The following is a 12,586-nucleotide window of genomic DNA, read 5'->3' on the forward strand; positions in this document are numbered from 1 at the left end:
TAAGTTTGTCAGGTTAGTGTAAATCGGCAATGCGCACAGGAAAGTCGGGTTAAATATGTTCATTGTGTATTTGTTATTTCTTTTAAGTTCTGCAAGAAAGCTCTTTATAATTAAGAGTGGTTTGGCACATCAGGGTCTTCATGCCTGCTTCAACTGACTTGTTCGCAGTTATGATTCGGTCAGGGTTACTGCCCTGGCTGAAGTTCATTTAACATTTTTGTTGTTTTATAAGATAGATAGACTGACAGTTATATTTACATTGTGCTTATCTAGACAATAAAAATGCTTTATATAGACAGCGGGGAGCCACCACCAATGTGCAACATCCACCCGGAAAAAGCAACGGTAGCCATTTTTGCACCTGAGAGACAGCTGGCCAGTCAGACAGAGGGGATGACTAGGGAGCTAAAACCGACAATGCCACAATGTCCAATTTAGGCAGGACACCCTACTCGTTTCCGAGGATGCCCAGGGATCTTTAATGACCACAGAGGAAGGACATCACCATTATTACAGCACAGCGTTCCTGTCACTGGGGCATTGGGATACACACACAGACCACAGGTTAAGCACCTCCTGCTGGCCTGACTAACACACCCAAGCTTTTCCTAGGTGAGCCCCAACATGCTGAGCTTCAGGTGGATGACCTGCTCTGAAGTGCATTGGGTGTTAATTCTGTTATGGATCACCTCTAGGTAAAATCATGTTTTCCTTAATCTTTTTTTTTTTTCGGTATTTATTTTTTTTTAAGTATTGTGGTTTGAAGTGCCTTGAATTCATTCCATGTGTTCTGTGGGTGGATCCCCAAGAGGCGGGGCCATTCTAATGTCACTGCTGAAGGCCCGCCCTCAGTCTTTATATTTCAGGCTGGGGTGTAGGCCCTTCAGTGGTTTGATGTCCGTCGAGGAGTGCATTTATCTGTACTGTTGTGTTTGTCCCAGTTTTTGCATTCTCTGCTTCTGTCTTTGGATTTGATTTTTGGATAACTGATAAGGACTCGTTCGCTGTGGGTAAGTACACCCTTTTGCCTAATTTTTAACATTTTTCTACTTTTGTTAAAGATTCTGCATGGGACTTGTCTCTCAAGCCAAAGGTTTCCCCTTATAGGGAGTTTTTGTGTATTTTGGGACCTTTTGGGGGTTATTCGAATGTTAAAAGCCTGTTCCCCTATTTTGGGCCCATGCAGGTCCAAAGCCTGCCTGTGGAGTTTTTTTTTTAATTTGTGGGGCTAGACAGGGTTACTTAAGGTAAAGGCCAACCTGTAGGTAGGCCAGTAAAGCTCCTTGGCCTGGTCTGAAGGTCTTTTTAGAGGCCTATAATCCTTTCTGCTGTATTGTGGTGCACAACATTAACACAGAGTGGGGCAGGGATGGGAACTCAAATGACAATCTTGTGGGTTAAAGTGCCTCAGCAACCCCATGGCTCCTGCTAAAAGCCTTTAACGGTAAAGTGTATTTATGGTTATTGGGTGGGGAAAGTGATACATCATGTGCTATCTGAGCCAAGTGAATAGTCTGCATTTTCTGAATTCATCTTTATTTTTCAGTATAAATAAAATAGCTGAAATACCCAGCTTTGTCCGGGAGGAAAATATCAAGTGTTTTTTTTTTTTTAATTGTTTGAGAAAAATATAATAGAAAAAAACCACAACTTTAAAAATTAAAATAAATTAACAAACAATGAAGACTCACTAACTCACTAATGTGCTTGTTTTGCAGTCTTGTATGTACTGTATGTTTGATGATCGGAACTGGCCAACTCTATTTAATATCAAAAGCAACAGGTGGGCACAGTGGTGCTCACACATAAAGAATGCTGGCAGTCACCTCCACTTCACCCTCTGGTGGTCGTTCCGAGTGTCAGCTGGATGATAACATGCATACAAGACTGCAAGATCAAGAGAAGGGGGTGGCTTAGAGTTGATTTCACCATCCGGTATTTTTAGTCCACCAATGAGAAACATGTGTACCAAGTTTCCTGAAAAACGCTCCAGCCGTTCAGAAGTGATGCTGGAACATACATACATACATACACACATTGATTTTTATATATACTGTATAGATTCGTTACTGTGAATGTCACGATAAGTGCAGCTATTAAAGGACAGAGCGGCACCAGCTTACAAGCAGTACCAGAATGAAGGTGATAGCGGAGTAGATGAAGTGGAAAATATACAAATTGTGTGGATACTTGAAATTGCAAAGTAGATGTTTAAACTGCAAATATGACAAAAGACACTAACATTTGCTGCAACCCTGCATTTGTGAAATCTTGAAATGCATTTCTTATGGTCTGTTGTGGAATGCAACATGGGAAATAACAGAAAAAATATACTTACGGAGTGACACAGATGAACTTGGTCTTCAGGTATGGAACAGTGTCTAAACACCCAAACGGTATTGAAAGGAAAAAAAAAAAATATTGTAATACAAATAACAGAATGCCTAGGAATGTTTCTTTACTTTAAAGCCTGAAATGCAATTCCTTAAAAATGCTCCCTCCTTCCACAGACGCGTCACGGTCCAATCAGACATTCAACGACTACCTGGGTCCGGGTACTCTGGTGGCTCAGTGTTTTCAATGCGGCAGTACTTTCCAAAGGCTTCCTCCTTGGGGATTTCTGGGTACAGGTAAACTAGGGGCGACACCAGGATGTTGGTTGCATCCATAATCTTGTAACCCATAATGATCTCTGCAAAGGACATGCTGTTCAGCTGCTGCTTAGTATACGGCTCGACCGACTGGATCTGGGTTTTGCCTGCAAGAAGAGACAGGACATCAGTTTTGAAATGGGATCTGGCGGATCAAATGTGATTCTTTTTGAAACACATATGCATCTTAAGACGTAAGTGAACAAAAGAAAATTCAAGGCTAAAAACGCATCTAATTGTGAATGCCATCATTCAAAGGCAGGCAGCCCACAAGACAGACTCACCACTAATGTCTTTCTCCACCCAGGTGAAGGTGATGCCTCCTTCTTTACTGCTTTCACTAAATCTCAGAAGGAAAGTCCCAGGAGGTTTTGTGCTTAGGATGGCCCGCTCCCTCTCCTTACTGATAAAACCCATTATGTACCTGACAAAGATGGAGAGATAAAAGGTCACAGAGGAGACAAAAATACGTGCCCTTCTCATACATTTGAATTTTAATGGAACAAATTAAGGATGCATCACCAGCAGAGCTGAAAAGAATAAATCAGAAGGGGAAAAATGCAGCATTTAGTGCTTGCAAGAACATTTCTATTTTAACATTATGTCTTGAGTATACTCACTGAATTTAAATAGAAACACACACACACACACACACACACACACACACACACACACACACACACACACACACACACAGAGGATTCGTTGCAAATGCCAAGGATGGTTGATGAGGCTTTTTGGAATTTTTTTTTTTTAAATGTTATTGATTTTATTGTAATCATTCCATACAAATAGATCAATTTTTACAAAAAATAGGATTAAAAACAAATCAACCTCCACCCCTGAGAAAGAGAGTATAAGAGCCATTTTCCTTGTTCTAATTGACGTGACTCGGACCCCTTGTTTCTTTGTCCTTAATTAGCAGCCAAACAATAATGAGACACAAAACAAGCAGCCACATGACCAGATAACCTGTGCCCATCACACAATAGCTGAAAATAAAGCAGGGTGAAGGTCTTAGTAAAACAGACGATCGACAGTTTTGGAAATGTCTGCTGTGGCAGAATGAGAACAGCAACAAGTCATGGAATTAAATGATGGGTTCAATTAGCAACAAGAATCATCATCTCATTAAGAAACTGGTTGGAGTAAAATTGGTTGGAGTTTGAATCCCCAATTTAATTTATAATCTGTTGGCTCGTTTCACGTCTAATTTCTGTTTGGCTGTCATTTAATGAAGAAAAGAATCAATTCAGGGGACTGAATCCTTAAAACAGGGCTAAAGAAAAGAAGTTAATTAGCAGTGAAAACTGGTCGCTTATTATGAAAAAGGTTGGAATGAAAACCTGCAGCCACTGCGGCCCTCCAGGCCTGGAGTTTGACACCTGTGCTCTAAGGGTACGGGAGGGAATGGCAACATGGAGGAGGTCAGACAGATATGGAGGGGCGAGGTTGTGGAGAGCCTTAAAAGTTAACAGAAGAATTTTGAATTGAATGCGGAACTTAACTGGAAACCAGTGAAGCTGCTGCAAGACGGGAGTGATATGGTGAATAGGGGGGGTTCTAGTAATGATGATGTGGGCGGGCAGCTGAATTCTGGACCAATTGAAGCGAGAAAGACCAAAGAAAAGGGAATTGCAATAATCCAGACGAGAAGTGACAAGGATAGCAGTGGTGTGGGGCGAATACGATTAATGTGACACAAGTGGAAATATGCAGACAGGGAGATGTTATTGATGTGGGACTGAAAAGATAAAGTACTGTCAAGGATAATGCTGAGAACTCTGAGATCTTAAGTGGCTGTAAGAGGTACGGTGTGTACAGTGTTGTCAATCTGTTGTTATAACATTGTGGCTTATCATCATATATGAAGATTTGACTTGATTTTTCAAAATGACTAGGGTTATAGTGCTAAAACGCTGGGGAGGGAAGGGATCAAAGGGTTAATCTACTTAGGGGGGCCACATGCAGACAAGAATCACCAGGCAATAAAAAAAACACGTCTTTACTGCTAGGCACAATCAATCAAATGTCCACATTGATTTCTTGCTGTCGCAGTAAATAAACACCAATAAATCTAACAGGTAAAACTTTGAAATGAAGGAGGAAGACGAAACACACAGAGAAAGCCCACCCTGACGCACAGTAAATAAATGAACCTGGGCCTTGCGGGGTCATGAGACAGCGCTCCTACTCCGTGTATCAACATGTCACCTTTATGCTACTGGGAATCGTATATCGAGTGCTACACTGTGACATTTCATGTGTTACTCATAAACGGTAAAACTGTTTACCGTTGGCTTTGGAAATCAGAAATGAGTCAGCAGATCATATTAATGTGGATATGGCAGCTCTGCATGTCACTAGGCAACCAGCCAACCCCACGACTGCTAAAGCAGAGGAAGACGACGACGCCGCCGCCGCCGAAGGTGGAGCAAAGTGTGTCTGTGCTCTTAGGCAGGCCAAAATCATTATGGTGGCTGGAAAGTAAAGCAAGATTGGGCTGCCGTCTTATATTTCTGTGAAAAACAGGAGGTCGGTGTATGCGAATGTGTGTAAAACTAGAAGGCTTGTAGGGAGGGAAAACAAAAATGTCGTCATTATATTTGGATAGGTGGTCATGAGGGGACGTTTCAAAGCATTTTGTTTTTTGGGAGAGTTTAAAAGCACACACGTGGTGTTATAGTGACAATCACAAGTCAGGAATCGGGGACAAATTTAAATATAAAACTAAAAGAGAATCCAACGCACACACTCACACACACACCTTCATCATTCAATAAAGTAACAGCTGTTGCTAGCTCGGTTACAATTTCATTATTTGGGTTTTAAAAGATGAGCTCACCCCTCGTTCCAAAGTGCCAAAATGTATTTTTTGACCAAGTCGATGATGTTGTCCAGCCACACCCAGAAAGAGAACCCTTTGCCGGCCATGTTCTCCTATAGAAACAAACAACATTGGGTAAAGCAGCATCACAAATATGCAGACAAATGAGCACCAAATGAATAAACAGACTGCACTTACGACGGGGTACCCAAAAATAACTGGAATCTGTACCTGCCGCGTAACCTCGACTTAGTTGCGAAATTCGCCGCTAGGTGTAGCTTACTTACGATATTCTGTGGCATTCTGCCAGGTGCCGTTGCTCTGTATTGTTCATATGCCATTCCGTGTTGGTTATTAAATGTGTTCTGCGATTATTGTGATGGGTGATCATAAATAACAGCGAGTCTGCTTTAAATTGTCTTCTCTTGGGGAAAACAGCTGCTGAAACTGTGGTGATGCTTGAAACTGCTTTTAAAGAGGAAGCTTTAAGTAAAAACACAGGTCTATGAGTGATTTTCGCATTTCAAATGAAGGGAGATGTCACTTCAAGACCAACCAAGAATCTGGCTGACCTTCCACAATTAGGAATGATGAAAATCTTGAAAAAGTTTGCAGCGCAACTTACAAAGATCGCCGTTGGACTATTGAAGAGATTTCCGTATTGACTTGTGCGTCTTGGAGTTCTTGTCACCTTCCCTACTCGCCTGATCTTTGCTCCATGCCACTTCTTCTTGTTCCGGCATATGAAAAAAAAAGAACTCAAAGGAAAGCGTGTTTGGACCGTGGAGGAGCCAAAGGAAAAAAAAAAAATCGCTGAAGGCCTTGGAAAAACGTTCCTCTTCAGAAATTCCAAAAATGTTTCCACCAGTGGGAAGACCGTTGAGACAAATGCATACATTCACACGGAGAGACTACTTTGAAGGAGACTAAAGTTTCAGTAAGTAAAAATTATTAAAACAATATATATATATATATTTTTAATTCCGGTTATTTTTGGTTACCCCCTCGTACATGTTCACATGAATGGAGACATACAGTAAATATTCACACAGTAGCTCTTCCAGTTCAGATTTTGTTTATTAGCCATTATAAATCTGTCTGTATACCACAAGTTTCCTAAAAAAGAAAATGGAGATATGCGAATCACTTGGAAACTGCAATTATCACAAAAATAAATGAATAGTTAGGGTACACACTAATGAGCCCAAACTCTTAGAGCATTCCCATATGAAGCGAATGTCGAGCTCAGGGACGTATTAGACGGCAAGCTGACATTGAGAACTTGCAGCTGATGTGTTGAATGCAGAAGATATGGGCAGGTGTAAAGACCTGAGGGCCAAATCAATATGACAATATTTTTGAAACAGCAAGGCTTGTGGGGTGCTCATGGACAAGCCATTCTGAGAATCTACCAGAGTTAGGGGGGAAAAAACCACAAACCACAGATGGGGTGTTGGGCGTCCAAGACACTTCAATGTGAGGTCAAAGGCTATTCAGTCTGTAATGAACCAACAGAATAGTAATACCCTAAGTTCTTGTCTATAAGCCGCGGCTTTTCTAAGGAAAAAAGTTGTGAAAATGAAAAAATAGAATATCGGCTTATACATAAGTCCGGCTTATACAGTAATCCCTCCTCCATCGCGGGGGTTGCGTTCCAGAGCCACCCGCGAAATAAGAAAATCCGCGAAGTAGAAACCATATGTTTATATGGTTATTTTTATATTGTCATGCTTGGGTCACAGATTTGCGCAGAAACACAGGAGGTTGTAGAGAGACAGGAACGTTATTCAAACACTGCAAACAAACATTTGTCTCTTTTTCAAAAGTTTAAACTGTGCTCCATGACAAGACAGAGATAACAGTTCTGTCTCACAATTAAAAGAATGCAAACATATCTTCCTCTTCAAAGGAGTGAAGCAAACAAATCAATATGTCTGTTTGGCTTTTAAGTATGCGAAGCACCGCGCACAAAGCTGTTGAAGGCGGCAGCTCACAACCCCTCCGTCAGGAGCAGGAAGATAGAGAGAGAGAGAGAGAGAGTTTGTTTTTCAGTCAAAAATCAATACGTGCCCTTTGAGCTTTTAAGTATGCGAAGCACTGTGCAGCATGTCTTTTCAGGAATCAGCTTTACAAAAGATAGCAACGTGAAGATAATCTTTCAGCATTTTTAGACGAGCGTCCGTATCGTCTAGGTGTGCAAACAGCCCCCCTGCTCAATCCCCCTACATCAGGATCACAGATAGTCAGCGCAAGAGTGAGAGAAAAGTAAGCAATCTAGCTTCTCAGCCATCTGCCAATAGCGTCCCTTGTATGAAATCAACTGGGCAAACCAACTGAGGAAGCATGTACCAGAAATTAAAAGACCCATCCGCGATATATATTTAAATATGCTTACATATAAAATCACAATTTAAATGACCGCTACGCGCGCGTGTTGACTCAGCGACGCCCAGAGCAGAAAGAACGCGCTCCGGCCGCTCCAACCGCGCCATGCGGGGAGTGAGAGAGACGCCAATATCTCACACTCTCTCCCCCCTTAAAGAAATTAAATGGGTGCGACTGAGACCACTGACCTCCCTCCCTTCTATTAGTTATAGGTTATAGTACGTTCGGCTTATCCATGAGTCCGGCTTATCTATGATACGATTTTATTTTAAAAATTCTTATGATTTTTGGTCTCCGGCTTATACATGAGTCCGGCTTATAGACAAGAACCTAGGGTAATTATAATAATTCTTTGCATTTACGAGGTGCGATCCAAAAGTTCCCGGAATGCATTTATTCTGCAGCCAGAAGGGTTTGGTTATACGTATCAATTGCCGCTAGATAGCAGTTCAAGTTGTCCTTGAGAGCTGTTATCACACGTTATAACGTCAGCGCAGTTGTTTTTCAAGTCGCAGTTCTCGTTTAAACTTCGGTTGTGTCTGAAGGATTTGTTTGTGAAAATGAGTGATTTGAAAGAGCAAAGAGAGTGTGTTAAATTCTGTTTTAAACTGGGAAAAACAGCAAAAGAAAGCCACGAAATGTTGCAATAAGCATTCTACAGGGATGTTCTAAGGCGTTTGCGAAATCGAATTCGCCGAACACGTCCTCAGATGTGGGCTGACAAGTCATTTCTTTTGCATCACGACAATGCACCAGCTCACACATCTCTGCCTGTGCGCGAATTTTTGGCTTCTACAAAGTTTACTGCCATTCCCCACCCTCCGTACTCCCCTGATTTAGCGCCATCTGATTTTTTTTTTATTTCCTATGATGAAGATGAGGCTCAAGGGACGCAGATTTCAGACGGTGGAGGAGATCCAAGTGGTAACAACCGACGTCTTGAACACACTGACAAAAAACGACTTCCAGAGGTGCTTCGAAAGGTTGAAATCTCACTGGGATTGGTGTATCAACTCAGCGGGTGACTATTTTGAAGCAAATGTTCACCATTAATTGTTATTTGGTGTGTATGCTTTTAAATAAATGCATTCCGGGAACTGTTGGATCGCACCTCGTATACAGCGCTTTTCTCACTACTCAAAGCTTGCCCAAGGCCCCAACAGAGCAGAGTCCCTATTGGCATTTTACGGGATTCGAACCGGCAACCTTCTGATTGTCAGTGCAGATCCCTAGCCTCAGAGCCACCACTCTGCCCGCCAAATCTCAGATCATCTCAGATGTGGCACAAATCTCAGATCATTTTAATCACGGTTCCAGGAGTAATGTGTCACGACACACACAGTGCATTGAACCCTGTTGAATACAGGACTGTTCAGCCGTAGGCCAGTCAGAAAGCCCACTGTTCCAGTGTCACATGAGCCTCAGAACTGGGCCTTGAATCAATGGAAGAAGGTTGCCTGGTGTGATGAAACCAGTTTTAATTTGCATCATGTGGATGACCAGGTACTTGTGCATCATTTTATCCAGAGAAGAGATGGCACCAGGATGCACACTGTTTGAAAAGGACAAGCTGGTGGATGAATTGTGAATGCCAGTGTTCAGGAATTCATGTGGACATTAATTTGATGTGTGCCACCTATCTAAACATCGTTAATGACCCGCTACACCTTCCCTGACAGAAGTTGCACCATTCAGCAGGATACTTTGCCCTGCCTATACTGCACAAATTGTTCAGGAATGGCTAGAGGAGCATGAAGAGTTCAAAGTGTTGCCCTGGCCTCCAAATTCCCCAGATCTTAATCCAACCGATCATCTGTGATTCATTAGAACATGAGAATAATTTGGATGAGAACAGGCCATACAGCCCAACAAAGCTCACCAGTGTTCGCTGCTTAATTCTTCTAAAATAACATCGAGTTTTGAAACTCCCTAAAGTCCTCCTGTCCACCACATGATCTGGTCACTCATTCCAAGTGTCTGTGGTACTCTTTGTGAAGAAAAACTTCCTAATGTTTGTGTGAAATTTCCCCTTAACAAGTTTCCAACTGTGTCCCCATATTCTTGATGAACTCATTTGAATGTCACCATCTCGATCCTCTGGACTAATTCCCTTCATCATTTTAAACACTTCAGTCAGGTCTCCTCTTCATCTTCTTTTTCTTAAACTGTAAAGGCTCAGCTCTTTTAATCTTTCCTCCTAACTCATCGCCTGTAGCCCTGAATCAGCCTAGTTGCTCTTCTCTGGACTTTTTTCTAGCACTGTTATGTCCTTTTGGTAGCCTGGAGACCAAAACTGCACACAGGACCCCAGGTGAGGCCTCACCAGTGTGTTATAAAGCTTGAGCAGAACCTCCTTGGACTTGTACTTCACACATTAAGGCGCTATATAACCTGACATTCTGTTAGCCTTTTTAATTGCTTCTGAACACTGAACATGACAGAGCAACAAGTCTCATCCACTGCAGCTCCATCTCCAACAGGAGTTAGAGGATCTGCTGCAAACGTCTTGATGTTAGATACCACAGGACACCTTCATGAGGTCTTGTAAAATCTATGCCTGGGTGGGTTGGCATACAGAAGAACAACAGCTTATTAGACAGGTGGTGATAACGATGTGGCTCATCAGAAAATACCTTACATTTAAAACTTTGAGGGCAGCGTGGTCTGATGGCACACCTGGTTCACGTTGTGACCTTCAGTGCTTAACATAACTGACTTGTGCTTAAAAGTATGAGGACCAGAACCAAAGACGCAGCTCTGTGATGATTTAAGGAGCTATGAGACTTACACGATTGCTGAAAGGTGCTATAAAATGTCTCACTCATAAATAAAAACCGACATGTCTAGGCGAGGTTATGAGGTTTGTTACTGAATCACTTGGGTCACATTCAAGACCACAAATGGGTTAGGTTATCACATATTATGAAACCAGTGTAATACAATAGACCCCAACCGAGAAATCAAACAGAAGAAGCAACTACATCAGTGCAGATTTTTAGTTTCTATCTAATGTAGAAACCTTGACAATACTTAAGCTTAAGAACATGAAGGCAGACACCAGTTTGTCACATAATAAACCAAGCATCTTCAACGGCCAAAATCATTAGGACTTTTAACAGGTCATGGGCTTTGATGCAGCATCAGATCTAAAACTTTGATACTAACCAGGAAGATGTGCCATACCACTCTGGTGTGCAGTGGGTCGACCAACCTGCTGAGAACGTTTCCAGCTTTGGATGGAAGGATTTTAAACTTTCACAAACAAACAAAAAAAAACTGAACGGGTGTTCTGGAGCTATCAAATGAATGATGGCTATAAACGTTTTGGTCTATACTTACCTGAACATCTCAGAACCCTTAAAAATGAGGGAGACCAGCACAATTTAAAATGATAAGAAGGCTCTCAGTAGAAACTGAGACTATGGAAGGCACCGTCACAGCAAGGACTGGTTTTATTTTATCTCCAATAGATTTCCAACCATTTCACAGGCTCAAATTTTCCAGTGTTGCATTTGCTGGAATAATTAACGTGTTGTAAACTGAACTTAAATAACACTTTAAAGATGAGCATTTTACACTAGAGGCGGGCAGCGCTTCATGAAACGCTCAGGAGGAAATGATGGAACTACTGGGGAGCGGGGCACTGTAGCTTCCTGACATGGCTGTGCACAGTTTTTAAGGCTTTGACTTAAGCCTGTCTGTGGGCTCTCCAAGTTCAGAAGTGTGTAGTTGTGTAGACTTATGAGTCCGCTATTGCCAGCATCAGACACTAGTGGCGAGCATCTTCAATTTACTCAAAGGGCTGCAAAGCACATGACAATAAAACATACAAGCATGAACAGACTTCACGTGGGCATTTCTAATTTCCTTACCAGAGCAAAAACAGGGAGACATCAGATGGTTAGTAAAGCAATAGGACATTTTCTGACTTTCAAGTGAAGCCAATTATACTGACAGACACTGCAGGAAGTCCTCACCATTACAAAAAATAAGTAAGTTGGGAGATAATTCTTTACATTTATATAGCGCTTTTCTCACTACTCAAAGCGCTCACCACACAGGGAGGACCTGGGAAGCAAACCCAAGTCTCCTTACTGCAGGGCAGCAGCACTACCACTGCGCCACCTGTGAGATGGTTCTACTTCACGTTTGGCAGACTCATTCTACTCATTCCAGGATCCATCACTAGCTTGTTTTTAAAAATGACAAGTTTTTTTTGTCCTTCCCAAGACTTCCTTACCTTGCAGAATTTTGCCCAAGTAATCTGACATCCTGAGTAACTCACACATGGACCTTGGAGAGAGAAAAAAAAAACAAATTAGTATCGCTTCACAGTTATTCAATAAGCCAACACCATCCCTAGTTAAATTTGCACTGTCTGTTTCAGAAGCTTTAAAGAATATGTCACAAACAAGAATATTAAGGTACTCAGATCCACATTACCCCTTCAGTCCTTGACTGGGCCCACAACTCCAATATACCTGACATACTCTACCTAAAAGCTTCTCTGCGAGGGTGGTGAGCTGTTCAATAGACAAGCCTCGCTTTGTGGTAGATGAGAACTGCCAACTTAGCACTTCGGCCACTTGATCCCAGGTGCCTACTGGTGGTTTAGTAAAAAAGTTCACATTCTACAAAAAAGAAAAAGAAAAAAGAAAGACCTGAGTATGTACTTATATTTTATCATTAATGCACCATTTATGTGACTACTTAGCTGTGCTAC

At 41.9% G+C, this 12,586-nt stretch overlaps 1 protein-coding gene across 7 annotated transcripts in view; it reads right to left on the bottom strand.

Moving 5' to 3' along the window:
• stat3 (signal transducer and activator of transcription 3 (acute-phase response factor)) overlaps nt 1-12,586 on the bottom strand; it is a 109,008-nt gene that overhangs the window by 12,417 nt on the left and 84,005 nt on the right. For 5 of the 7 annotated variants that reach the window (XM_028819810.2, XM_051918835.1, XM_028819814.2 and 2 more), the window contains exons 17-22: nt 12,359-12,494; nt 12,104-12,156; nt 5,497-5,591; nt 2,936-3,075; nt 2,543-2,758; nt 2,339-2,381 (exon numbers count right to left, since the gene is read on the bottom strand). In XM_028819810.2, the coding sequence (XP_028675643.1) occupies nt 2,339-2,381; nt 2,543-2,758; nt 2,936-3,075; nt 5,497-5,591; nt 12,104-12,156; nt 12,359-12,494 (683 nt within the window). The remainder of the gene's footprint in view (nt 1-2,338; nt 2,382-2,542; nt 2,759-2,935; nt 3,076-5,496; nt 5,592-12,103; nt 12,157-12,358; nt 12,495-12,586) is intronic. The other 2 variants (XM_028819813.2, XM_028819809.2) reach the window with 1 other exon arrangement.

The sequence above is a fragment of the Erpetoichthys calabaricus genome, chromosome 14 (genome assembly GCF_900747795.2).
Source record: "Erpetoichthys calabaricus chromosome 14, fErpCal1.3, whole genome shotgun sequence".
Classification (NCBI taxonomy): domain Eukaryota; kingdom Metazoa; phylum Chordata; class Cladistia; order Polypteriformes; family Polypteridae; genus Erpetoichthys; species Erpetoichthys calabaricus.